The sequence below is a fragment of the Monodelphis domestica genome, chromosome 3 (genome assembly GCF_027887165.1).
Source record: "Monodelphis domestica isolate mMonDom1 chromosome 3, mMonDom1.pri, whole genome shotgun sequence".
Taxonomy (NCBI): Eukaryota; Metazoa; Chordata; class Mammalia; order Didelphimorphia; family Didelphidae; genus Monodelphis; species Monodelphis domestica.
The window spans coordinates 67,855,578-67,883,248 of NC_077229.1; the positions used below are offsets into that span (position 1 = coordinate 67,855,578).

The window sequence follows — 27,671 nt, forward strand, 5'->3', positions numbered from 1 at the left end:
TCATTCCTAACTCCTGTGTTGTTGATTTAAGGTTATCTAACTGCCTCATGTCCTTTGAAGTTAGGTAGCTGGAGCTTGATCTGTGCAGCTTGCTCATTGGTAATATTGCATTGGTGTCTGCCTCCATTCTGATCCATCCCCTCGGCTTCATCCCTTCCCCCAAGGGTCAATCTTCTATCTTTCCTTTCTTGTAAGGGCTGCTGGACAGCACCTTACAACAAGAAGAAACAAGAAACAGAAACTATTATAAGATATAACATGAATAATTTTGAATGGAATTTAAAGGGGAGATGCTTTGATCTGCATTTGATCAACTGTGAAAGTTGTAGCTACTCTCAGAAAGAGAGCAATCTGGGACAGCTCTGAAGGACTTTTGACCAAGAATGTTTTACACCTCTAGAGAAAGAAATGTGGGAGTCGGTTGCAGATCAAAGCATATTCCCTTTCACATTATTTTATGTACAGTTTATGTGGCTCTGGTTTTATATGAGTGTTCTCCTATAAAAATGACCAATATGGAATTATGTTTTACATGATAATACATGTATAATCCATTTCAAATTACTTACCATCTCTCCAAGAGGGGGACAGAAGGGAAGGGGGGAGAAAATTTGGACCTAATAATTTCAGAAAACATATATTGAAAATGGTTACTAGGTTTAATTAGGAAAATATCATATCTTTAAATTAAATTATTTTAAAGTTAATTTTTAAAAGATGAAAAGCATCATAGACTATTAAGCAACATGCCAATCAGATATGGCTTGATTTCTCATCAGCAATGCTGAATGACATACAGCTTCTCTAATAACATAGGTGATTTTCTAGTGGAAATAGGTGTCTGAACAAGGATTATTAAACAAGAGCAATATAAATTAAGAGGGGAATATCAGTCACAATTTAATAAAAGGATGCTTTAGGGATTTTATGGTACATGGGACACACTTCCCCTTCCTTGAAGTTTCTTATCCAGGAAATGGCTTGATGGTCTCCCTCCAATCCTCACCTAAGATTATCTAAAGCAGTGGTTCTCAACCTTTCTAATGCCGTGACTCCGTAATACAATTCCTCATGTTGCAGTCATCCAAAAATTATTTTGGTGGCTACTTCAAAACTATAATTTTGCTACAGTTATGATTCAGAATGCAAATACCTGATATGCATTATGTATTCTCATTGCTACATATTGAGAGGTTGAGAACTGCTGATCTAGAGACACTTGTCTCCTCAACTTCATCTCCATCATATCTAGAACTCCAAACATGACCTTGTCCACCAGGCTGATGGGCTGCCAGGAGCCATGTGGAGACAATAACATCAGAGAGGTCCAGTTTTTCAGTTCTGACCTCTGACCAATTCTAGGATCTCCTGGCTACAGAAGCTCGTGGAAACACTCAGAGGCCATACTAGAGTAGGACCAGTTCACAGGAATCACAGAGCTAATGTGTAGGAATCAATCCATAAACTCGTGACCAAGAAGCATCCCTGGTTGAAGAACAATGTCTCAGAAAGGACAAAAGTTAGAGGTAAATGACTGGATTCAGCATTTAATGGGTGGGCCAAGTGCAATCAATCACCAAAGGTCCAAGTGAATTATTAAGCTAAGATTAGGGAGGTGGTCATGAAATCATGCCTCAAAGGGAAGGTCCTAGAACCATTCTTTTCCTCTTGGCAAGTCAAGGCTGATAGAAATAAAGTGTTCTGCCCATATCTGCATCATCCACCTTCCCCAAGTTCACTGCTAAAGAGCAGAGCCTTTGGATCTGTCTCCATTCCTGACTCTTGACACCGGAAACTCTGTGGCTCGGACCATAAAAGTAATTAGGTGGCATAGTGGAGATAGTGCTTAGCCTGGAGTCAGGAAGACCTGAGTTCAAATTTGACCTAAGAACTCATTAGCTGTATGACCCTGGGAAAATCAAGCAGTCATTGCTTGCCTCTGTTTTTCTCATCTGAAAAATGGGGCTAACTATAAAACCCAACACTTAGGGTTGTTATGTGAATCAAATGAGATACTATTTCTATAAAAATAGTCACAGTGCCTGGCACATAGTAGGCATTACATAATTGCTCATTCCATTCCCCTTCACTTCTCCATAGGCAAGTTCAGTTGGTAGGTGTATAAGATACATTTTGAAGACAAATTTTTTTAATAAACTGAATCTCACAAATCTACTCATAAATTAGATCAAAGCAATCAATTAGTTGCCATCGACTAAGTGTTTATTATGTGTTCAGCCCTATCCTAAATACTGGAGATGTAAATAAAAATTTAAAAACACATCTCTACCCTTGGAGAGTTCATAGAAGGAACCTTCCCCAAAGTGGAAGCCATTCAATGTGAGGTGTCAGGGCTGACTTTTCCTGTTGAACTTGAATTACAGCATAATAGAGTCCTGGGTTCAAATCTCACCTCTGATGCTTTCTACTTTTGTGTCATGAGGCATGTCACTTAACTTCTCTGCACCTCACTTTTCCCATATGTAAAATGATGGGGTCCAGCTAGATGGCTATTGAGGGTCCCTTCCAGGCATATCCGGTCACCCTGAGATAATTACTTAATTCTCCAGGCCTCAGTATCCACATCAGTAAAATGAGAGGCTATCCATAATACCTGATACTTCAAAGTTTCCTTCCAACTTTATACCTATGGTTGATTATATAAAAGACCTTAGCAGTGGGAACCTCACTCCTACCTCTAAAACTCCTCTTCTCCAGGCCGTACAAAGAAAGCAATCAGAGGTTCAGAAGAGTTCTTAAGGATTGATCTCTAAAATAATTTCATGTTTCCTCTGTAAGACTGGGAAACAAGGCCCTAAAAAGGATAAACCTCCAACACAAAGACAGAGAGGAGGTACCTACTTACCTGTGGGAATAACAGTAGACACAGGGGTCAGGGGGCTCCTCATCAGTGCCCCTGTGCTTCCTGGTCCTTCATGGCCTTGGGCATGTGTGACTGGCACCACACCAGCATCACCTCCTACAGGAAGAGAGAAGGGGAGACCAGAGCTCAGTCAAGTCATTATTAGAGGACTCCCAAAGGAAAGTACATTGTTGCTACTATCTGCTGAGACCAAAAATACATGGCTTCTCTGACTTTTCTCCACAGGATGAATAACCAAGTTTCCCCCTTCAAAGCACGGACTCACTGATGGACAACCTCCATATATGTTTGATTTAGTGGAATCAGAATCCATCAATAAGAAGAGGAGAATCACTTTAGCACAGGGATTGTGAAACTATCCTTGCATGGAGTTGAGGAAGCCTGGAGAGATGACACTAATTCAACAGATATGGAGCCAAGAAAAAGTCCCTACAGTGGCCCATTGGAAGGCTATAGACAGGAAGGACCTGGGAGGAAGACCCTTCTCCTTAGAAAGGCACAAACTGACCCTCCCTGGACAGACACTCCCCATTTCCTCCAAGGCCACACCCCAATTCCCTCCCTGGGAAGCTTATTTAAAATATGCTTATTTGGGAAGAGGCAGGAAGTGGAAGGCACTTGATCAGAAACAGAGGCTGTGCCTGCCTTGACACTGCTGCCCTCTGTGGTTGTGTCAGGAGGACTGGGAGATGCTGTTGTGCAAACTTCCTGTGTGCTGGCTGGAGGCAGGGTAATAGCTGGAGTTGGTGTTGCCTGTGGGTTTCTCTCAGTCTATGGAGTCAGGCCGGCTGGCCCTGGGTCCTCCAATGAAGTAGCAGTGTCAAGGGAAGCTGTGCTTGTGCAGGCTGTGGGAGTACTTAAGGCAGGAAAGGAGCCTGGCCCTGGGCTCAGAGATTCGTGGATAGGAGTGTGAGGTTCTGTTCCCAGGGAGGGTCCATCTCCTGTGGTGACATTATGGGGGGGGGAGTTTGGAGCCATTTGGACAGAGTTCCCCAGAGCCTGTGAGGATTTTGAACGTCCCGAGTCCCCAACCCCTCACGTTAGCACCTTGTCCTTGACAAGCACTTGCAAAACAAAAAGACTGACAGAGATTAGGATCTACTTCTGCTCTAGGGTGCATGGCCACCATGAGAAAGTATTAAATAAGAAGAGACTGATATGTAGATGGATCTGTCCTGTCATCTTGCCCTCAGATGAGATAGGGATCCAGGCTCAGACAAACTGCCTGACGGATACCTGCTCAGGTTAAATGGAAAATGAAGCAGTAATCATTTGTTAAGAATCAGCTACTCCATTCAGGGTTTTAGGTGCTGGGCATAGAAAAGCCTGTCCTCCAGTAGCTGACTTTTATCATAGTAAATTATATGTATACACACAAACTAACACAAGAAATGGACAAAATCCTCCATGAGCTCTTCATCCAAAGGCTGACATCTGGGCAGACAATAATGGGACACAGGAAGTTGCCGGGTCTTACCACCTAACCACAAACTTTCCTGTTCTCGGACTATGAAGATGAGTCCATATCATATTTGAAAGCTGGAAAACAAGGGCCCAGAGCAAGGATGAATACCAGTATAATAGAAAGAAAAGAAATATTTTCTTACCCATGGCACCTGCAGTAGATTCACTGGTCACTGATGTCATGTCTCTTGCTGATCCGTGGTCTCGGATATGGGTGAAGGGCCCTACACCAATCTCACTCGCTAGAAGAATAAATGAGAACATAAATCTCAGACACAGGACTGGGGGTAGAAAGGACAAGATTATATTTTATATATATTATATTTATATATATTTTATATTTTATATATTATATCCCTTATATTTTGAAGGAAACTCCAAAATATCTGCTCTCTTTTCTTCATCGTTCATCGAACAGAGAATCTCTCTAGTATTCCCATTCTCTCATTTTTTTTAAAAACTCTTCTAATCTAATGACAGATTTCCTACTTCCCCATCTGGAAAAAACCTTCCTTTTATCCACCTGTCCCTGAGAGCTATAATCTCCTGTCTCTCTTCCCTTTAGTGACTGAAATCCTTGAGGAAGCTCTCTATAAAAGGTGCTTCCACTTTCCTTCTTTCTACTCTCGTTTTAACTACAGTCTGGTTTTCAACCTCATCGCTCAAGTGAAATTGCTCTCTCCAATGTTGTTAACAATCTCTTAATTGCAAAAATCTCTTAATGGCCCTTTCTTCATCCTCATTCTTCTGAAGCTTTCTGCAGTCTTTGATATCATCAACCCATTCTCTTTCATTTTCATAACACAACTCTCGTGGTTCTCCTTTAACTTGTATGACTACTCTCTTTGGTCTCATTTGCTGGATTCTTATCTAGGTCATAAATGCTTAATGTAGGTGACCTACAAGACTTTGAGCTGGGCCCCTCTCTTCTTCTATGAGATTTCACTCAATATTCTACTAAACTCAGAAGATTTAACCATCATCTATATATTGATGGTTCTCAAATCTGGTCATCCATCCCTTAATCTCTGTCATGACCTCCAGTCTTATGACTCCTATTGAACAAACTGCCTTTTGGAAATTTTGAACTGGGTTTCTTGTAGACATCTGAGCCTCAACATGTCCAAATCTTAACTCGTTGCCTTCCCCTCAAAACCTTCAACTCTTTCTAAGTTCCCTTTGGCTGTCTAGGGTATCACGGTCCTTCCAAGCCATCCAAGCTCACAAGCCAAGTAATCATTATTTTTAAAAAGTCTTACTTTCTTCTTTAGTAGAAACTCTAAGTCAGAAAGGCAAAGGCTAGGCAACCAGGTCATTCATGACTGTTCAACCTCTCACCCACCATATCCAATGTGTTGACAAGATCTAGAGGTTATGCTTTCATCACATCTCTCCCATATTCTCTGTCTCTCATATAACCCTGTAAGTACACTGGTATAGGCCTCCCTTACCTCATGCCTTAACTATTGTAGTAGTTTTCTATTTGGTCTCCCTATCCTAAGTGCTATCCAACTCCAGTCCATCTTCCATTCAACTGCGAAAGTGCTTTTCCTAAAACCTAGGTCTGACCATGTCATCGTCCTACTCAGTAAACTTCAAAAACTCCCTATTGCTTTAAAGATAAAATAAAAACCCCATTTAGCAATCAATGTGCTTCTTAACCTTCCCCTTTTTTACTATTCTCCTTAGATTTTATTCCTCCTCCTCCTATAACATTCACCTTTCCTTGCACTGACTTTGCTATCTCAATTCAACTTTGGCCATACCAAATTGAAAATATGGCCACTAGGTTGCACCCAGTTACTTGGGAGTGGGGTTTGGGGGAGGATAGAGAATGTCTTTTCAATACATTAGCTCACTATACAGAGGGGCCACTCTCAAGTAATGCTCTGCTCTGTAAACACAACTGCTGCAATTTTTATGAATATATATATATATATATATATATATATATATATATATATCCAAATGTCATGTTGTAATATTTGATCTTTGGAAGAAAAATCTGGAATACTTTCCTCATTTCCCTGAGTCTCTTCAAGTCCCTGCTAAGAGCTCCTCTGCTTCTTAGGTGATCCTTCTAAATTCTAGTGCCCTACTTCTCTTGATTATTTCCAATTGATCTTGTTTTTAGATTGTGTGCACATTGTTGTTGTTGGCATATTGTCTCTCCAATTAGACTGTAAGCTTCTTAAGACTAAGGGTGCCTTTCTTCCTATCCCCTGTGCTTTGCAGAGTGTGGGGAAACAGAGCAGAAACAATGAATGGTTATCAACTCACTGACACTGACATTGCCTAAGGAAATTTTCCCTGTGTAGCTAATATTCTACAGGCTCCATATATGTTAGACTCAATACTAATCACCACAGAAGGGTCCTTGTAGCTCAAGGACCAGCAGAGTGTGCAACTATAGAGATATGAGGGATCCTGAAATGCATTTACTCACCCAACTGACACAACAAGGTCTTAAGTGTACCAAAAAAAAAAAGAAGAAGAAGAAGAAGAAGCTCTAAGAGGGAAATGGAAGGGAAAGTGATTTCCCCTGAGATGTTAAGCTCTCCTCCCTGGACACATCTGACCCCCAACCTGCAGGGCTAAAGAGGAAGCCTGCTTCAAACATTCTTCCTTAGGAACAGGATAGAGCTAACAGGCACATGAGCAAAAAGAGAAGTTGTCTCTGCCCTAGCGCTGCTGCCTTCTGTACTGTGGGAGCTGGCTCAGAGAAGCTGATGTCCAGCTTTCCTTTGTGCTAGCTGGAGTCAGGATGATAGCGAGAGTTGATGTTTCTCCTGAACTCATCTCAGACTCTACTGTCAGGCTGGCTAACCTGGAGTTCTCCAATGAGGAGGTAGCCCCAGGTGAGCCTGTGCTTGAGGAGGCTGCACAATAGGTAAAGGCAGAATGAGGCTTGGCCATGTCGAGTTCCTTTCACCAAGGACTCTTTCACCAATAGGGTGGCTTGTTTCCCCCTTTGATGAGTGCCTGGCAGTCCAGGAAGGTGAACTTGATTCAGTCTCCATATCCATGCTATAGAAGCAGTGATGTTTGACAGCAGAAGATCCTGGTCACCACAGCCACTGATCTTCACTACTGAAGCAATGCTGGCCTCCAGGTTAGCTGTGTTCTGATTTTCAGAATCCTGGCCAGCTTTCCCTGGTGCTCAAACAGTGACTTCAGAAAACATTTTGGAAACAAAGGTACCTAAGCTAGTCTGTACTTCCATTGAGTTCTCAAGTCACTTAAATTCTGCCTCATTTTCTCAATTATAAAATGAGGATAATAATAGCACCTCCCTCCAGAACTTGGTACTTAGTTGATGCTTAATTTATCCTTTCTTCTCTACTCCTAACTCCTCTTACTCCCCACTCCCCCTGTACCACCATTGCTTCTCAGATCTCAAAACTCAGTAACCAATAAAGGGGGCCCAGGATAGACACCACATCAAGGCATAAGATGAAAGGTAAGCATGAATATAATGATGATAATACAATGTAACACTTTCAGATTTGCAAAGTACTTTTTATCTTTTTACTTATTTTATTTTATTTTATATATATATAACATATATAAATATATATATTTATAAAAAATTTTATTTTATTTATTTTTTATCAAAGTACAAATTTTATCTTATTTGTATAAAGTCAATCAACAAACACTTATTAAGCACCTATGCTAAGCCAGGCATGGTTCTTAGTATTGAAAACTTGGAGTCAAAAATAAAACATCCCCTGCCCTGGAGAAGCTTACAGTCTACCAGGATCGTTTGTTTAAACAATGAGTCCTCATGGACTTAGAAATTTGTCCTAGGAAAGGAAAAGAACACAGACCTGTTTACATTTTTACCTGTTTACCTGTTTACATTTTAAAATCCTCTCTTTAGATTTTTACATCAACTCCCTTGCCTTCTCCTTATTCGAGCCGATTCAGGCAATTGGGATTAAATGATTTTCCCAGTCTCACACAGCTTGCAAATATCTGAGGTCAGATTTCACTCTAAGATCATCGATTCTCCAGGTCTGGATCTCTTCCACTGAACCAGCCAGCTGCCCCAGTCTCTTTAGCTTTTAAGCTCTCCACTAATGCTATCCCCCCCTCCAGACAGAGAACTGATGAATTCTGAGTGCAGACTAAAGTAGATATTTTAATTTCTTTATTTTAGTTGGTTTTTTCCCCACAACATAGTTAATGTTGAAATGTTTTGCATGACTTCACATGGATAATGAATATCATATCTCCCACCTTCTCAATGGGGGAGGGAGGTAAAAGTTGTTTTATTTTAAACCTTTGCCTAGTTTAATTCCTTCAATTTCTTTTTCTCCCCTCATTCCCAAACCTATAATTCCTAAAATGATATTAAACAATAGTGATGATAGAGAACATCCTTGCTTCATCCCCAATTTTATTGGGAAAGCTTCTAAGTTATCCCCATTACAGATGACCTTTGCTGATGGTTTTAGGTACTATTTGTCACTTATTTTTTTATTTGTTTATTACATTGGAGGGGACAGGTATAAAATTTATGTATCATATATAATATGTGATACATATTATGAATTTATATGTTTTATAAATTAACAAAATTATTTTTAGAAGAGCTATTCCCCAGTTGAGAAATAATAAAAGAAAATGAATAGGCTATTATATGTATACACCCAAACAAACAAAAGGCAAAATCCCCCATGAGATCTTCATCCAAAGGCTGCTATCACAGCCTATGTTAGGGAAGAAAGTAATAGGCCAGAGGAAATTGTCAAATCTTACAACCTAATGACAAACTTCCCCCATCAGTGATTGTCCTGTTCTCAGACTATGAAGATGACTCCATATCTCAAAATTGAAAACAAGTACCCAAAGCAAGGATAAATACCAGTATAATGGAAAGAAAATACATTTTCTTACCTATAGCATATACAGTGGATTCCCGGATCAGGAGGCCACTAGTCAGTGATGTCATGATTTTTCCTGGTTCTCCATGGTCGGGGATATGGGTGACAGCTCCTACACCAGCCTCACTTCCTAGAAGAATAAATCACAACATATATCTCAGCCACAGGAGTGGGCGTAGAAAGAAAAATATGTTATCCCTATATATTCTGAAGGAAATGCCAAAATATGTGCTCTCTTTCCTTCATCCTTCACCCAGCAGAGAATCTCTCTAGTATTCCCATTGTTTCATTTTGTTTTCAAACTCTCCTCATCTACTGGCAGCTTTCCTTCAACCCCAAATGAAAAACAGCCTTCATTTTATCCACCTGTCCCTGATAGCTATAATTTCCCATCTCTCTTCCCGTTTGTGACTGAAATTTTTGAAAATGCTACCTATAAAAGGTGCTTCTACTTCCCTTCATCTTAGTCTGGTTTTCAACTTCATCATTCAAATGAAATTGCAAAAATCTCTTAATGGCCTTCTTCTTAATCGTCATTCTTCTTAAACTCTCTGCACTCCTTGATACCTAATTATCTAATTTTGATAACAAAACTCTCCTGGTTGTCCTAGGACTTCTCTAATTATCCTGTTTTAGTCTCATTTGCTGGATTCTTACTTAATTAAGTCCTTAGTGTAGGTGCCCTATAAAGTTTTGAACTGGGCCCTTCTTCTCTTCTTCTATGGGGTTTCACTCAGTGCTCATAAACTCACATAAATTTATCTATCATCTCTTTTCTGATAAGTCTCAAATCAGGTCATCCATCCTTAATCTTTGTGGTGACCTCCAGATTTACAACTCCTATGGGACAAATGCCTGTTGGAAATTTTGAATGGGGCATCTTGAAGAAATCTTAAACTCAACATGTCCAAAACTCCCTCAAAACTTTCTGACTCTTTCTAAACTTCCCAGTGGCTATCCAGGGTATCACTCTCCTCCCAAATCACCCAGGCTCACAAGCCTGGTCATCATTCTTTTCAAATAAAACCCTTACTTTCTGCTTTATTAGCAAATCTAAGACAGAAGGGCAAGGACTAGACAGCTAGGTCATTCCTGACTGCTCACCCTCCAACCCACCATATCCAATCTGTTGACAAGATCTATAGATTTTGCTTTCATCACATTTCTCTTAAATTCCCTGTCTCTTATGCTTCCTTCATCACCTTATGCCTCAACTACTGCAGGAGTTTTCTGGTCCCTGTCCCAAGTCCCATCCCATTCCACTTGCTCCTCCATTCAATGGCCAAAGTGATTTTCCTAAAACCCATATCTAATCATGTCATTGTCCTATTCAAGAAACTCTAATAAGTCCCAATTGCTTCAAGGATAAAATACAAAATCCCATTTGCATTTCTGTAAATATTCATCCATTTCCACTAGATAGTCCACTAGAATACTCTTATTTTCATATACTTGTGTAAAATAGCTACTATTGAATACTTTAATTTCCTCTTCATGTATGGTGAAGTCATGTTTCATAAACTTTTCATACTGGTAGTTTGATTTTCTTCTTTACCTTTTGAATCAAATTAACCAAAGTTCTATGCTATATGGAGCAGGTGTTTTGTTTGTTTGTTTCATAAAACCAAATCCTAGTTTATTAGTTCAGTAGCTCTCTTATTTTCAATTTCATCAATTTCTCCTTTGATTTTTAGGATTTCCAATTTGAACTTTATTAAGAGATTTCTGATTTCTTCTTTTTATACTTGTTTTAGTTGCATGAACAAAGATCTGATTTTCTCTATCTTATTAATATAAGGCATTTACATTTTATATCACAGCCTCAACCCATCTCTCTCTTCAAGGTAATTGGATGTTGTTCCTCCTCTTACATTGTATAATTTTAATATGTCCTCCATTTGTTGGCTATGGGAGACTTCATCTCCCATAGCTATGACATTGCACCAGCTATCTTCTATACCTGTAATGCTCTCCCCTTCCTCCCCTCCAACTCAGAGACACCCCCCCCCTTTAAAGGTCAAGATTCAGCTCCAGCACCACCTTCTACATGAAACCTTTCATGATTTCCCACATTCTTCCTCCCTACCTGCCTTGTTAATTGTATTTGTTCTCAGTTTATAATCAACATAGATTCATCTCTGTAGTTGTTAGCCTTGTTAGAATACATGGACCTTGGAAGAAGGTATTATTTCATTCTTTGTCATACCTGACACGTGAGAATGTGTCTCTCCTGCCCTCTCCAATTCCTGTTTCATGTCTTTATGGGTTTTAGATTTAATTGAACCTTTCCAGGGAAGAAAAACCAGAAGATAAGTTAAGAATAGTTTATTCCTACCTGTAATGCCAGAGGATCATGAGAACTGAGTAAGACACTAAGGTTTGAGAGAGTGTAATAATTGAAGAAGCAGAGGATAAAAACATTATTAATGAAAACTATTGGGCAACTTTGGTGAATGAAGAATATAAGGAAGAGCCACAAGACTCTCTGGAATGTTGGGAGATCCCCTCATTGTATCAGATTAGAAAAACCACAAGGTCTGACTCTTAATTTTGAACAAGAAAGAGATAGGGACAGCCTGCTTTCCCAGGCCCCTGGGATAATTTTCCCTTTTGAACTATTTATATATATTTTGAGTAGCAAAAAGAAAATAGACAAATGAGTAAATGGAGTCTAAACTTTAGCCATATCTAATAGTGTATCTAATTCTGAATCCCTACAACACTTTTAATCCTCTGCCTTATATTACTCCCTTACAAAAAGATAAAAAATCTTTCATTGTAGTGTCCCATTAAAGAGAGAGAGAGATAAATATAGATATAAATAGACAATAAAGAAATCTAAAACTTACTCTTTGTGGATCTGATTCCTGGCAGCTTATGTTGATACCCTGTAGTTTGAGAATGGAAAAGAAAAGAAGAAAGAAAAATTCAGAGGGAACAAGTGTTGGAGATAAGGTGAGGGCAGGGAAGGACAAGGCAAGGAACAGCAGATGAAAGGAGGGAAGACAAGAAGAGAATAGCAGAGGAGAAAAAGAGATTAGGACAGAAGAGACATAAACACAAGATTTTGGGAAAGATACAGAAAAGAAAGGCCAAAAAAGAAAGAGAAAAGAAAGGGAGAAAAGATAGAAGAAATATATAAAGTTGACAGAGAGAGAGAGAGAGAGAGAGAGAGAGAGGGAGAGAGAGAGAAGGAGAGAGAGGGAAGGAAAGATAGAGGTGGGAGAGGGAGGAAGAGAGTTTGAGTAGGGTATCTCTTTGTGGGCAAAGGGTTAAAGGAGTAATGGAGAGGAGTTGGTTTGGGGCCCATAGGGGGGAAATGGTGATTCAGCATTCAAGAAGGGATTCATGGCATACTTCATTGTTGAAGGAGTCTAAAAACAATCAAGTCTCTTCTGATCTTGAGAAGTGAGCTCCCCATGTCTTCATAGTTTGTCACCACTTTGAGGGCCAGGGCTCCCAGGAGTGAGAGAGAAACCATGAAAACAAAGGAGACCCAAAAGGAAAGAAGAATTTGGGGCAGGTGAGTTGTTTTCTGGAAAGGGAACCACCCAGAGAAAGAGAGGCATATATCCCAAAAGTCAAGCTATTTACCATTCACAATGAGGCTATCATTGTCTATAACCAGGTGTTTTAGCTTTCTTGTACAGAGCTGTTCAGTCAGCTCCCAGTAAACCACCTTTTTGTCCAGGACATGGTTGGAGGAGTCCTTCTTGAAACTGCAGACTATATCCACTCCGGTTGCTATCCTGTTCCTCAGAGACCTGGAAATTAATGGTTCAGACAAGTGGTTTCAAACAGTACTTCCTAGGAGTCACATGAGCTATATTAAGGGTAGTTCCAAACTGATTTTAATGTGCTAGCTTATTAATTTAAAAAGTTATATATGTATGTATGTATGCATGTATGTATATGTTTTTCTGAGCCAAAATGCAGGCAATAGGGACCGTGATGATGTATAATTTAGTGGCTTCAGAAATTTCCTTTTGAGTTGGACACCACTGGTTTAGTTTCTGAAATTTAGTTATTCAGAGAACACTCTTGAGAGAAGTGGCTGACTTGGAATAAAGGTTTAGAGATGATTGTAGATTTAAAGTTGAAAAGGACATGGGAAGCCATCAAATATAGCCCTCTCAGTTTATAGAGGAAAGAAATGGAGGCTAAGGCAGATTATGTGACTTGCATAGCATCACACATCTGGTAAGTGAGAGAAAATTTGAACTTGTTCTTTCTGATTCCACACTTAGCACTTTATCCACAACAAGGAAATTGGCAGCGCTCTGTAACATCACTCATTTGTATGTTTACAAGTGTCTGTGGGGTCCGATTATTTTCAGTATTTCTTTAGAGTAGTGGAAAGAACAATGAATTTAAAATCAAAGATCAAGTGTTCAAATTCTGACTATTTTTGACCTGGGGAAAGTTATTGGGATCTCCTTGGGTCTTCATTTTTTCATCTGTAAATGAAGAGAATGGTCCAGATAACCTCTACTGTCCCTTCCAGCTTGGTGCCTATATGATTCTAGAGAAAGGTAATGTTGATATGTATTAATCAATCATTTTCTAAGCACTCATTTGGTGCCTCCTATGTTATTCCTTTCATGTGGCGTTATAAAGTGAAAACAGTTGCAAACTTATCTATGGAAAGAGTAATGGGGAAATGATATTTTTCTACCTGAGAAAGAGTATAAGGAGTGTAAAATATTTTAAAGGCTTCTTGGTTGGAAGATTTTATCCATTACAGCTTGGGAAAGAAGGAATTTCTATTAAGAAGCAGAAGAAGAAACCAGCCTGGGCATCATCTGAGTGAAATGGAAATTGCTGGTCCCTAATATCTGAGCTGATGATGTCTTGAAGGATTCTCACCTCAGTGAAAGGTCACTGCATCCAGAATACTGAGAGCCAATCCTGCTGCTTCCAAACAATACCTTGAGCTGGAAACAAAAGAAGAGAAGGGAACTTCTGTGTGCCTGGCTAGGGCAAGCCTAAATACACAGGGCTAAGGAAGGTAGCATGGGACAGAAGACAGAGGAGGTAGAAGGGAATGGCAGTAGAATCTCACCAAGATTTGCAGGATATGCTCAGCAGCCTTGAATGTTCTGGAGTCCTTTTGATTCATCTTTGTTGTGTAAAACATGTTGGTAATAGTGAAGCTGAGTGTGAAGTTCTTGTAGTAAGAGCTCCATGATACTGTACAAAAGGAAAGGTATCCCATTGGCTGAGCCTTGCAAATGTTATTCAAATGAGAGAAAATGCTTTGTAAATCTTCAAGTTCTATCTAAAAGCTAGTTATTGTGAAGATCATTACAATGATCATCATCATTATTCCAGGTGACACTGTTCAAGTCCTTCTTCAGAGGAAAACTCAGCAAAATGAACCCACTAATGAAATTTTGAGGATCCTTCCAGCCATACACAATTTTTCTAGCAGTGTTAAAATTGTGGACTTGGAGTTAGAAGACTGAGGGAAGCTGACAAATCCTCACTGTCTGACAAAGTCACAGTTTGGGAGATGGGGGCTGGCAAGGCAGCTCCCTGAAAATGAGGCCCCCACTGATCCCTCTCAGTGACTTCACTCTCTCTCCAACTTCCCTCACTACAATGGTCTTGTTAAGATTACTGTCTCCTCCCTAATACAGGAGAAATAATATGAGAGCAAATACCTATAGGATTAACACACATATATCCCATACATAATCCCCCAGATTATTACCCTAAAAGTTTACATTCACAGAATTAAAACCTAAAGATCATTACCCCCCTTCCTTTTCCTCTCCACAGAGTTACATTCACTTCTATTACAAGCCAGGCAATCCAAGAACATCAATAGCCTTCAAGACACACTCCACTGCAGATAGAAACCAAGCAACATTGCCAGGTGCTTTAAAGTAACACAAAAAATTGAACATGTAAATTGAAGGAAACCCCAAATGTGGTCTGTCTCAAATTAACCTTCTAATCATGTACCTAGCTACAAAATGTTTTGTTATCCATCTCCTAAGTAATTGTGATTGATTGTGGAAGCTGAACAAAAGTAACAATGATTATCCTTAGGTCAGGGAGAACTAACATCTAGGATCACCCTGTTCTGATGTCATTCATCTATAGCAACAATGTTTCATTGAGTATTTACTTAAGCTTGGCATTTGCTGTTAAGTTCCATGGAAAAATATGTATAAAATGGATTGTGTGCCAAAGAAGTATGTAATCACTAACCTACATAATAAACAAGCCTCCATGCTATAGCAGAATGCTATGTGACTCCTGGGCATGTGCGACTGAGCACATAGCGTGTCTCATCTCTATTACTCAACTGATTCATTACACAAAGAAGGAGTAACACCTCACCCTCTGAAAGACCGCTGGACGTATCTCAAAATAAGACCTAGATTCAAATTGTGGCCCTGCCATGTGCTATGTTTTTGCCTTAGTTTCCTCACAAGTAAAATGAGGAGGTTAATCCATTTTCAAGGTTAAGAACTGATTACTTAAAAAAATTGCTGAAAATACTGAAAATTAGTTTTGCAGAAACTAGGGATGAACCAATATTCTTGCATCACATAACAAAATACCTTCCAAATGGGTACATGACTTAGATACAAAAGGTGATATAAAACAAATGAGAGTAATGGGGAAAATTTCAACTTACATATTAATGGACGGGGAGAGTTCATGATCACATGAGGGATAAATAGGACAGAAAGATAAAATGGACAATGTTGCTTACATGAAATTAAGTTGCTTTCCCCTCAAAACAAAACCAATGTAGTAAAATTAGAAGGGAATCAGGTATTTGAGGAGAAAAAGTCTGTGCACTTGGCTTTTATTTTTATAAATTTGGATTAGAAATGAGACCCTGATCAGAAGAATTTGAAGCAAATCCAAGTTGATTGAAGATATAGAGATCTCTCGTCTGATCTCTATCAAATTACCCTTTAAAATCCTGATAAAATGCCTTACAATGAATTCTGGAGCAGTATTATAACACACACAAAAAAGATGACTGATTTTCCAGCACAAAACAACTTAGAAAAGCTAGCAGGACAGATGGAATGGACTGTGGTAGAGGTGGAAGTGGAACACATTTTGCACCAGGGCAGGCCCACCAAGCCAGCAGGCCTTGACCACAACTGAAGTAACAGGAAAGACTTCTGGAGCATTAAGTCCCAGATAATAAATGGGGGGGGGTCAGAAAATTGCTTAGAAGATTACATGCGTCCCTTTACTCACTCTTACGGCAATTCTTGTTACATTGCTCATATTCAGATCCCAGTCTGTGGGAGAGATTCTCTGGGTGGAGAAGGGCTAGCAGAGACCAGTGCTTGTAGCCACAGGAGAGCAGCAGACTCTCCCTGGTCACAGTTCCAAGGGAGGAAAGAGTGCTTAGGGTACTCACAAAGCAGAATATAGACCAGAAGAGTACTAAACAAACCATTGCTTTCATGATACTGTAAACCTCAAATTTCCTTAGACTTATAAATGTTGGAAATTTCACCATTGGGATATTTCATACTTGGAAAATTTCTTACTGATAGTCTATTGGAATGGGAACCCCATTGGCATGGGAGGTTCCTCCTCTTCCCTTCTTAAGATTACTTTAGGACAGAAACCCTTTGCTGAACAATGGAAAGGACTTTGACCTATGCTTAAGCATAGAACAGGAATTTCTTTGAGTCTTGATTGATTTTAGAATTGATACAATGGAGATACTTGGAATAAATCTCCACCCTATTCAGTCCTAATAGGATTGAGTAAGGGCTGCAGCCTAGATCAAAATTTAATTATTCCAATCTCTACCATACTCAAGTTAACAGGATTTAGAAAGGGCTGTAGCAAAGGAGTAAAGATTTAATCATTTGAAAATATGACCTTCAACAGACATGTGCAAAAGCCAGAAACCTCTGGGCGGTCCTGGGTTAAGCGAGAGCCTCCATTGACAGGGAAATTGATGAAGAGTGATTGGTAGATGGGAGAACTGAGGGGAGGAACTTGGATGGTTTCCTTAAAGATAGGGGGGCTGAAGACTCCAGGGAGGTTAAGGTTTGGTCGGTGTGTTTCCTGGGCTCTGAGAAGGCTTGCTCTGAAGGAAGCTGAAGGTGGGGGCCTCTGAGACTGTTTCTCCATTTTGGACACGTGAGTAATAGGGACTGATCTCTTTTCTTTGCCCCAGCTATCTAAGGGCTTGGGCCTTTTGGCCCAGCCTAAACAGAAGGGGTATTTAAGTCCTATTCCCTTCTCTCCCTTTTTCTCTCTCTCTATCTCTAATTCCTTTCTTACTCCTATTGTAATTAAACTCCAAAAAAGGCTGACGGCTGACTTGAGTTTTTTATTTAGGAATTACATAGCTGATTCCTTGGCGACCTTAAATTAATATATATCAGTCTTTCAAAGTGATTCCCTTGTCACAATACCAAATGTGAAGGGCTGAAAGCAGATTGATCCCCAGAGTTAACTCTGAGGGCAGCTGTACAAAGAACCTAAAACTTGGAGCAGTACTCAACTCTACCACAGGTACAGATTCAATTTTAACTGTCATTTTAAAAATGGAAAGGAAAGAGCTGGAAATGAGCAAAAAGATGAAAAAGAAATTCAACACAGAGAGCTATTTTGGTGACAAAGAAAACCAAAACAGAAAAGTAGAAGACTACAAAAATCAATGCCACTGCATGCAAACTTTCCAATAAAAATAAGGATTTCCAATAAAAATAAGGATCAAGCCAAAAAACAAATTAATGGAAGAAGCTCAAAAAGAGCTTTAATGATCCATTAGGAGAGGTAGAAGAAAATTCAGGAGAAGTGATGACAGTGATACAGGAAATTCATGTAAAAAGTCAACACCTTATAAAAGGAGGCACAAACAATATTGAAGAAATGAACATCTTTCAAGTCAGAATATATGAAGTGGTAAAAGACATTTTATAAAAATTCAATGAAGAGATGAACTCTTTCAAAAAGTAGAATTGGCCATATGGAACAAGATACACAAAAATACACTGAAGAATTTCTTGAAAGGCAAAATTAGCACTAGGGGAAAAAAGAGGTATAAAAATTTGCTGAGGAAAACAACTTTAGATAGTAAAATGGGCCAAAGGGAATATGAACTACAAAACCTCACTCAAGAAAATTATCTTTTGTTGTCCATCAATGGGAAAATTGCTGAACAAATTGTGGCATCTGATGGTGATGGTATTGTGTTGAAACAAATTGTTGAACTGAAGGAATTCCATGTGAATCAGAAAGACACCTTCAGAAATTGATGCAGAGAGAAATGAGCAGAAGCAGGAGAACATGGTACACAGAGACTGATTCATTGTGCCATAATCAAATGTAATAGACTTCTCTACTAGTAGCAATACAATGTTCTAGGACAATCTATAGGAACTTATAAGAGAATGCTACCTACATCCAGAGAAAGAGGAGTGATTACAGAAATGCTTAAGAAAAACTTATGATTGATCAAATGGTCTGATTGACAAAATGATTGAGGATTTTGACTTTTGCACTTTATTTTTTTTCGTTGAAATGAAAAAAAATTCATTTAATTAATTAATTTAGAAGATTTTCCCATGGTTACATGGTTCATGTTCTTTCCCTCCCCTCCTCCTCCCCCATAGCCAACACACAATACCATTGGGTTTTACTTGTGTCATTGATTTATCAAGGAAAGATAAGGACTGCAAAATGATTCTAAGTCACACGATATATTGATGAAGACCTGTTTCCGAATTTTAATTGCACTATGGTGATTGTTTGGAGTCTACATCCCCAGTCATATCCCCAATGACCCATGTGATCAAGCAGATGTTTTTCTTCTGTGTTTCTATTCCCACAGTTCCTCCTCTGAATGTGTATAGCTATCTTTCCCAAAAGTTCCTCAGAATTGTCTTGGATCATTGCATTATTGCAAATAGAGAAGTCCATTGCATTCAATTGTACCACAGTGTATCAGTCTCTCTGTATAATGTTCTCCTGGTTCTGCTCCTTTCACTCTGCATTAGTTCCTGGAGGTTGTTCAGGTCACATGGAATCCTTCCAGTTCATAATTCTTTATAGCACAATAGTATTCCATCAACAACAGATACCACAATTTCTTAAACCATTCCCCATTTGAAGGGCACACCTTTCATTTTCCAGTTTTTTGCCACCACAATGAGCACAGCTATAATTATTTTTGTACAAGTTTTTTCCCTTTGATATCTTTGGGGTAGTATAAATGCAAGGGTGATATGGCTGGATCAAAGGGAAGACAGTCTTTTAAAACCCTTTGGGCATAGTTCCAAATTGCCATCCAAAATGGTTGGATCAATTCACAACTCTACCAGTAATGTATTAATGTCCCAATTTTACCACATCCCCTCCAACATTTGTTATTTTCCTTTGCTAATGTTAGCTAATCTGCTAGGTGTGAGGTGATACCTCAGACTTGTTTTGATTTGCATTTCTCTTATTATGAGAGATTTAGAACATTTGTTCATGTGCTTATTGACAGTTTTGATTTCTTTATCTGAAAAATGTCTATTCATGTCCCTTCCCTTGCCCATTTATCAATTGCAGAATGGCTTGATTTTTTGTACAATTGATTTAGCTCTTTATATATTTGAGTAATTAGACTTTTGTCAGTGGTTTCTTATAAAAAATTTTCCCACTTTTTGCTTCCCATCTAATTTTGGTTGCATTGGTTTGTTTGAACAAACCCTTTTTAATTTAATGTAATCAAAGTTATTTATTTTACATTTTGTGATTTTTGATTGGTCTTAAATTATTTCCTTTCCCAAAGACTGGCAAGTATACTATTCTGTGTTCAACTAATTTATTTATAGTTTCCTTCTTTATATTCAAGTCATTCACCCATTCTGTGTTTATCTTGGTGTGGGGTGTGAGACACTGATCTAAACCTAATCTCTCCCATACTGTTTTCCCATTTTCCCAGCAGGTTTTGTCAAATAGTGCATTTTTGTTCCAAAAGCTGGGACCTTTGAGTTCATCATAGACTGTCTTCCTGAGGTCACTTACCCCAAGCCTATTCCACTGATCCTCTCCTTCTGTCTGTTAGCCAGTACCATATTGTTTTCATGACCATTGCTTTATAGTATAAGTTTAAGATCTGGTACTGCTAGGCAACCTTCCTTCACATTTTTTTTCATTATTTCCCTTGATATTCTTGATCTTTTGTTCTTCCAAATGAACTTTGTCATAGTTTTTTCCTAATTCAGTAAAAAGGTTTCTTGGTAGTGTGATAGGTATGGCACTAAATAAGTAAATTAATTTGGGTAGAATGATAATTTTTATTGTTTGCTAATCCTACCCATAAGCAATTAATATTTTTCCAATTTTTTAGATCTAGTTTTAGTTTGGTGGAAAGTATTTTGTAGTTGTGTTTGTATAATTCATCTCTTTATCTTTGCAAATAGATTCCTAAGTATTTTATATTGTCTAGGGTGATTTTAAATGGAATTTCTCTTTCTATCATCTGCTGCCTGGGTGTGTTGGAAATATGTAGATATGCTGATGATTTATGTGGGTTCCTTTTGTATCCTGCAACTTTTCTAAAATTCTTGATTTTTCCATCAGCCTTTTAGTGGATTCTCTAGGATGCTTTAAGTAGACAATCATATCATTTGCAAAGAGTGATAGCTTGTTCTCCCCACTGCCTATTTTAATAAATTTCTTTTTCTTCTTTAATTTCTATAGCTAGTGTTTCTAGTACAATGTTAAATAATAGAGGTTATAAAGGGCACATCCTTGTTTCACTATTTTTATTATTGGGAATGATTCTAATTTGTCCTCATTGCAAATGATGCTTACTAATGGTTTTGGATATATATATATATATATATATGTATGTGTGTGTGTGTGTGTACACACACACACACATATATATATATATATATATATATATATATACTGTTTATTATTTTTAGGAAAAGTCCTTCTATTCCTATACTTTCTAGTGTTTTCAATAGGAAAAACTGTTGTATTTTGTCAAAAGCTTTTTCTGCATCTATTGAGATAATCATGTTACTTTTGTTGCTTTGCTTGTTGATATGGTCAATTATATGAATAGTTTTCCTAATACTGAAACATCCTTGCATTCCTGGTATAAATCCCACCTGATCATAATGAATAACCCTCATGCCTTGCTAGATTCTTTTTCCCAATATTCTATTTAAGATTTTTGCATCTATATTCATTAGGGTGACTGGTCTGTAGATTTCTTTCTCTGGTTTTAATCTACCTGACTTTGGAAATCAGTCCCATATTTTTGTCATGAAAGGAATTTGGTAGAACTCCTTTTACTTGCTTATTATGTTAAATATTTTCAATAGTACTGGGATTGGTTGTTCTCTGAATGTTTGATAGGATTCATCTGTGAATCCATCTGGTCCTGTGGATTTTTCCTCAGGGAGTTCTTTGATTGCTTGCTTATTCAATTTCTTTTTCTGATATGGGATTATTTAAGCATTCTATGCTTTCTTCTGTTAATCAAGGCAATTTATATTTTTGTAAATATTCATCCATATCACCTAGATTTCCATATATATATTGCCATACATTTGAGCAAAATAGATTTTAGTGATTGCCTTAATTGCCTCTTCATTAGAGGTGTTATCTCCCTGCTCTATCTCTGCACCCAAGGTTCACAAACTTCAGTCTTCTAGAGTCCTAAATGTCTAGCTGCTCTCTGGGGTTAGAAGTCCCTGGTGGTCATAATTAGCTACCAAGGAGCTAGAGTTGTCTCTGATTATGGCTTGCTGGCTGTGACTCTGGCATTTCAATACTAAGTTCTACTGTGGTGTCCCTTCTTTCATCTGAACTTGTTTTTTTGAGGTATTCTATATTGGTTGGTGGTTTGGAGAGTAAAAGTCCTGTTTAGACACAGCCGCCATCTTAACCCAGAAGTCCTGTTTTTGACTTTAAAAAATCACTTTATTAGTAATTGGGAAATAGGTTTTGAACAACAATAAATGTATAATGCAGTGAAATTGCTCTTCAGCTCTGGGAGGTAGGAAGTAGAAGGAGAGGGGAAGAACATGAATCATGCAACAGTGAAAAAATAGTCTTAATTAATTAATTAAAAATAAAAATGGAAAAAATCAGACATTAAAAATGAGAATTACGAAAGTGGAAGATAATGTCTCCATGAGATATCAAGAAATAATCAAAGAAAATCAAAAAATGAAAAAAAAGCATATTTGAAATGTTTCCTTCATTTGAAAAACTCTTATATGGGAAATAAATCTAGAAGAGATAATCTAAGGATTATGGAGTTATGTTAATTTCATGTTAAAAAAAGAGGTTAGGCATTATCTTTAAAGAAATTATCAAGGAAAACTGCTCCAATATTGCAGAATCAGAGGGCAAAAGAGAAATCAAAACAATTCATCAATTACCTCCTGAAAGCAAGTCCAAAAGGACCCTAGGATAGTATAGCCACATTCCAGAAATCCCAGGTCAAAGAGAAAATACCATCAAACAAGAAGAAACAATTCAAATACCATAGAACCATGATCAGGATAATCAATATTTTTCCAGCTTCTACATTAAAGGATCATAATGGATGGAATGTGAAATTCCAAAGGACAAAGAGCTAGGACTTCAATCAAGGATCACTTAACCAGTAAAAATTAGCATAATGCTTCAGAGGGGGGAAATCGATAGTCCATGAAATAGAGGTCTTTCAAAAATTCTTGATGAAAAGATCAGAAACTAAATGGGAAATGACTCTCAAACACAACATTCAAGAGAAGCCTAAAAGGCTAAACAGGAAAAAGAAATCAAAAGACTTTCAATAAGATTAAACTGCATACAACCATGCATGAGAAGATGATTCTTATAAAGTATCTGGTCATTATTAGGGAACTTAGAAGGAACATACATAGACAGATGGCAAGGGTATGGGTTGAATATGATGGGATGTTACAAAATAAAATATAAAATAGAAATATGAGACAAGGGTAATGCATTGGGAGGAAGAAGAAGAGTAAAATAAAAAGGGCTCAATTATTTCACATAAAAGAGACAAGAAAGAGCTTTTTGCAGTGGAGGGGAAGAGAGCAGAGATTGGGAGGGAGGTCTCATTTCATTGGCTCAATGAGAGAAGAATACCCACAATCACTTGTGTATTAAAAATCTATTTACCCTGAATTAAAGAAGGACGTGAAGGGAGTAAGAGAAGGGGTTAAGAGAACTGATAGAAAAAGAGGGCAAATTGGGGAAAGTGGAGGCCAGAACCTAAACAGGAGTAAATAAGATGGATAGTGTTATATTCACTAATCATAATGAAGCAAAAAAAAAAAGTTTACACAGCTCTCTAATAAGAGACTCATTTCTCAAATACGTAGAGAAATGAGTAGAATATACAAGAATACAAATCTTTCCCAAAATGATAAATGGTCAAAGGAGATGAAGAGGGAATTCTTAAAGTAATTAATGTTCTTTTTAGATATGCAAAATATGCTCTAAACCACTATAATATAGAGTATTGCATATTAAAACAACTCTAAGTTGTCACTCTACAGCTCATCAGAGATTGGCTATTATGAAAGAAAAGGAAAATGACAAAACTTGGAAGGGATATGGAAAAATTGAGACACTAATGCCCTGTAGTGGAACTTATGAACTTATTCATCCATTCTGAATACTAGAGGGGATGTGGCAAAGTTGGGACACTAATGCATTGCTGGTGGAGTTATGAATTGATCCAACCATTCTGGAGGGCAATTTGGAACTATGACCAAGGGGCACTAAAAGACTGTCTGCCCTTTGATCACTGCTGGAGTGTGTACCCCAAAGAGATAAAAGGGAAAAATACTTGTACAAGAATATTCATAGCTGGGCTTTTTATTGTGGCAAAAAAATTGGAAAATGAGGAAATACCCTTCATTTGAGGGAATGACTGAACCAATTGTGGTATCTGTTGCTGATGGAATACTATTGTGTTCAAAGGAATAATGAACTGGAGGAGTTCCATGGGAACTGGAATGACCTCCAGGAATTGATGTAGAGTGAAAAGAGCAGAACCAGGAGAACATTGTACACAGAGACCCATACACTGTGCTACAATCGAATGTAATGGACTTCTCCATTAGGGGCAAAGTAGTGATCCTGAACAACTTGGAGGGATCTACAAGAAAGAACACTATCCACATTCAGAGTAAAATCTGTGGGAATAGAAATACAGAAGAAAAACAACTACTTGATTACATGGGTCGAAGGGATATGATTGGGCATGAAGATTCTAAATGAACATCCTAATGCAAACACCAACAACATGGAAATAGATTTTTATCAAGGACACATGTAATACTCAGTGGAATTGCATGTCGACTATGGGAAGGTTGGGTTGAGGGAAAGCAGGGAAAGAATATGATTCTTGTAACCAAGGAATAATGTTCTAAATTGACTAAATAAATAATTTACAAAAAAAAAAGATATTGGCTATTATGGAAGAAAAGGAAAATGTAAAACTTGGAGGGCAAATGGAAAAGTTGAGACACTAATGCCCTTTTGTGGAATTTGTGAAGTTATTTATCCATTCTGGAGAGCAATTTGGACTTATGCCCAAAGGCATAGGCCTAACAGTACATACTCTTTGAGCCAGTAATACCATTATTAGGTTTGTTTACCAAAGAGATTAAAAGGGGGGGAAGCAAGGGGTTATATGTGCAAAAATATTTAAAGCAGCTCTTTAGGGGGATGTGGGGGGGTATATAATTGGCAAGTGAAAGGATATCCATCAATTGGGGAATGACAAAATTTGTAATATATGATTATTATGGAATACTATTGTGATATAAGAAATGAAAAGGAGGAACTCAGAAAAACCTGGAAAGATTTACAGGAATTAAAGCATAGTGTAATAAACAGAACCAGGAGGACATTGAACACAGGGACAGGAATGCAGTACAATGAACAGACCTATGAATAACAGTTTTTTCTCAGGAATATAATGATCCAAAACTATGCCTCAGGACTCGTGATTTTTTTAAATGCCATCTGCTTCCAGGGAAAAAGAATTGATGAATTCTAAGTCCAGAAGAAAGCAAGATTGTTTTCACCTTCTAATTTTTTTATTTCAGTTTCATTTCATAAAAGGTCTAATATGGGAAACTTTTATATGTTTACATATGTTAGATCTACATAATATTTGCTTACCATTTCAAAATGGGTGAGTGGGTGGGGGAATTTGTGACTCAATGATCCTTAAAAATTTTGGAAACTGTTGTTACATATAATAGAAAAATTTAATGTTGAAAAAATCAAAATGATTCTCCAATAATAGTCAAAGTTTATGAATAGGGAGGTCTCAATGAAGAAACTCAAGTAAACAATATCTATGTGAACAAATTACCAAATCACTGATAATTATAGAAATAAAAATTAAAACAATTTTGGTGTTTCACATAAGCCCATACGATTGGAAAAGCTGGAAAAAAGGAAAAGGACCAATATGGGTAATGGAGAAAATGGGCTACTGATACACTGTTGGTAGAGCAGATCTGCCCATTGGACTCAAATTTTAAGAAAGTAAACTAGAACTATGCCATGAAACTATGCATATAGCCTTTGGCTGAAAAATATCATTACTAGGTTTACATCCCAAAGAGTACAAAAAAAAAAAGAACCAGATATCCTAAGGAAAAAATACCAAACCTTTTTAATGTGGCAAAGAATGGAAATGAGGGGATACTAAAGAATGGAAGTTGAGGAGATACTCTCATCAGTAAGGGAATGACTGGACAAGTTCTCATGTTCATGAGTGTGATGAAATATTATTTTGCTATAATAAATTATTGAAGAGTAGCAGAGAGCTCCACTTCTAGAGTTATGAGGTCTTGGGTTCAAATCTGGCATGAAATTCTTCCTGGCTGTGTGACTCTTGATAAGTCACTTGACCCCAGTTGCCTAGCTTGTAACATTCTTTCTGCCTTGGAATGGATACTTAGTACCAGTTTTCAGACAGAAAAGCATGGCTTTCTTGAAAATAAATTTTGAGATATTTTCAGAAAAACCTGGGGAGACTTGTGAGCAGCACCAGAAGAACAATGTATACAATAACAACATCGTAAAAATAAATAACTTTAAAAGATTTAAGAATTCTGATCACTACCATGACTAATCAGAATACCAGAGAATCATTGATGAAGCATACGTTGGAACAGATTGGTGTTGGATTCAGGGGGAAGAATAGGATATATATTTTGGAAACAGCTAATGAAATAAATTTTTATAGATTATAGGTATTTCTTATAGTAATAATTTAAGGGGAGGTAGAAAAGACAGCTTTTTACATTGGAAATTTATTATTTAATTTTATCATGAGGAGTAGATTGAACTAGATAGCCTGGAAGTTCACTTCAAGATCTAAGTCTGTGATGTTATGAGTCTAGGACCAGTAGCTAGCTTTCAACTTCATAATTAAATGCAGCAAAATTTACCAGCATTCATCAAAAATGCAAATGGCTGCTTCCTACAGTGAGAGGAACTGAGGATGAAGTCAGAGAGAATGCTAAAGTGATGGTTTTTCTCTGAGGCACTGAGGAAGAAAGATCGTGAATGAAAACTATGGACCAGGTAAGCATGGTATGATTATAGGGAGGGGCTAAAATATGAGGGAAACTATCTCTGTTTCACATGGTCACAGGGTGACATGTGGGGATTGAAATATGAGAAAGGATCCAGGATTTTCTGGTGACTTTCTCTCTCTTTGGCCCTCCTATCCCAGCTTCTCTTTCCTAAGATGCTATTGGAACAAGATCAGGATTTACAAATTGTATCCTCTGTTTAGTGCCAGGATAAGAATACTCACTGTTTCTGAAGCAAGGGAAGCTCATTTGATGTTTATAACCTGTAGGGAGAGAAAACAGCCATGAGTGGAGAGACTATGGTTAGGAGAGAACAGAAGAAAATAAATCTACCTATGATCCAATAGTTAGGTAGTGCAGAGGACAGAGAACTTAACTTAGTCAGAAAGACCTGAGTTCAAAATTAGCCTCAGACATTTTAGTTCTGGTACTCTGGGCAAGTCACTTGACCCTGACTGCCTCAGGTTCTTCATCATAAAAACGGGGGTTATAAGAGCACCTACCTCTCCAAAGGTTGTTGCGAGGATGGAATGAGATGTTTGTCAAGCACTTGGCAGAGAGACTGATTCAAAGTAAGCATTATATAGACGTTAGTTATTATTATTAGAGCTGCAAGAGACCTCCTAGATGATTAAATCCAAGTCCAAGAGCTTAGAAAGCTAGGTGTCAGGTTCTAAGAGAGATCACTTCATGGGACACATATCTGAGGTCCAACCTCTGTTTCCTTGGCCTGTTTTCCTGAGCCTTGTGTCTCCTTATCAAACAAATCCACAAATATTCAGTGCTTTAATCTATAGATGCAAAGAGGAAAATGACACTATCCTTGGCCTCAAAGACTGCTTTCCATTG

General features: G+C 37.9%; 1 protein-coding gene across 1 annotated transcript; it reads right to left on the bottom strand.

Moving 5' to 3' along the window:
- Positions 1-32: 32 nt before the first annotated feature.
- LOC103102963 (mucin-16-like) lies at positions 33-27,095 on the bottom strand. Its single transcript, XM_056820973.1, has 10 exons — positions 27,047-27,095; positions 14,300-14,427; positions 14,104-14,171; positions 12,832-13,001; positions 12,087-12,125; positions 11,444-11,521; positions 9,251-9,367; positions 4,393-4,590; positions 2,867-2,980; positions 33-211 (listed from the first exon to the last, which is right to left on the bottom strand). The coding sequence occupies exons 1-10, from the start codon at positions 27,069-27,071 to the stop codon at positions 33-35; spliced, it is 1,116 nt and encodes a 371-aa protein (XP_056676951.1). The 5' UTR covers positions 27,072-27,095.
- Positions 27,096-27,671: the final 576 nt, after the last annotated feature.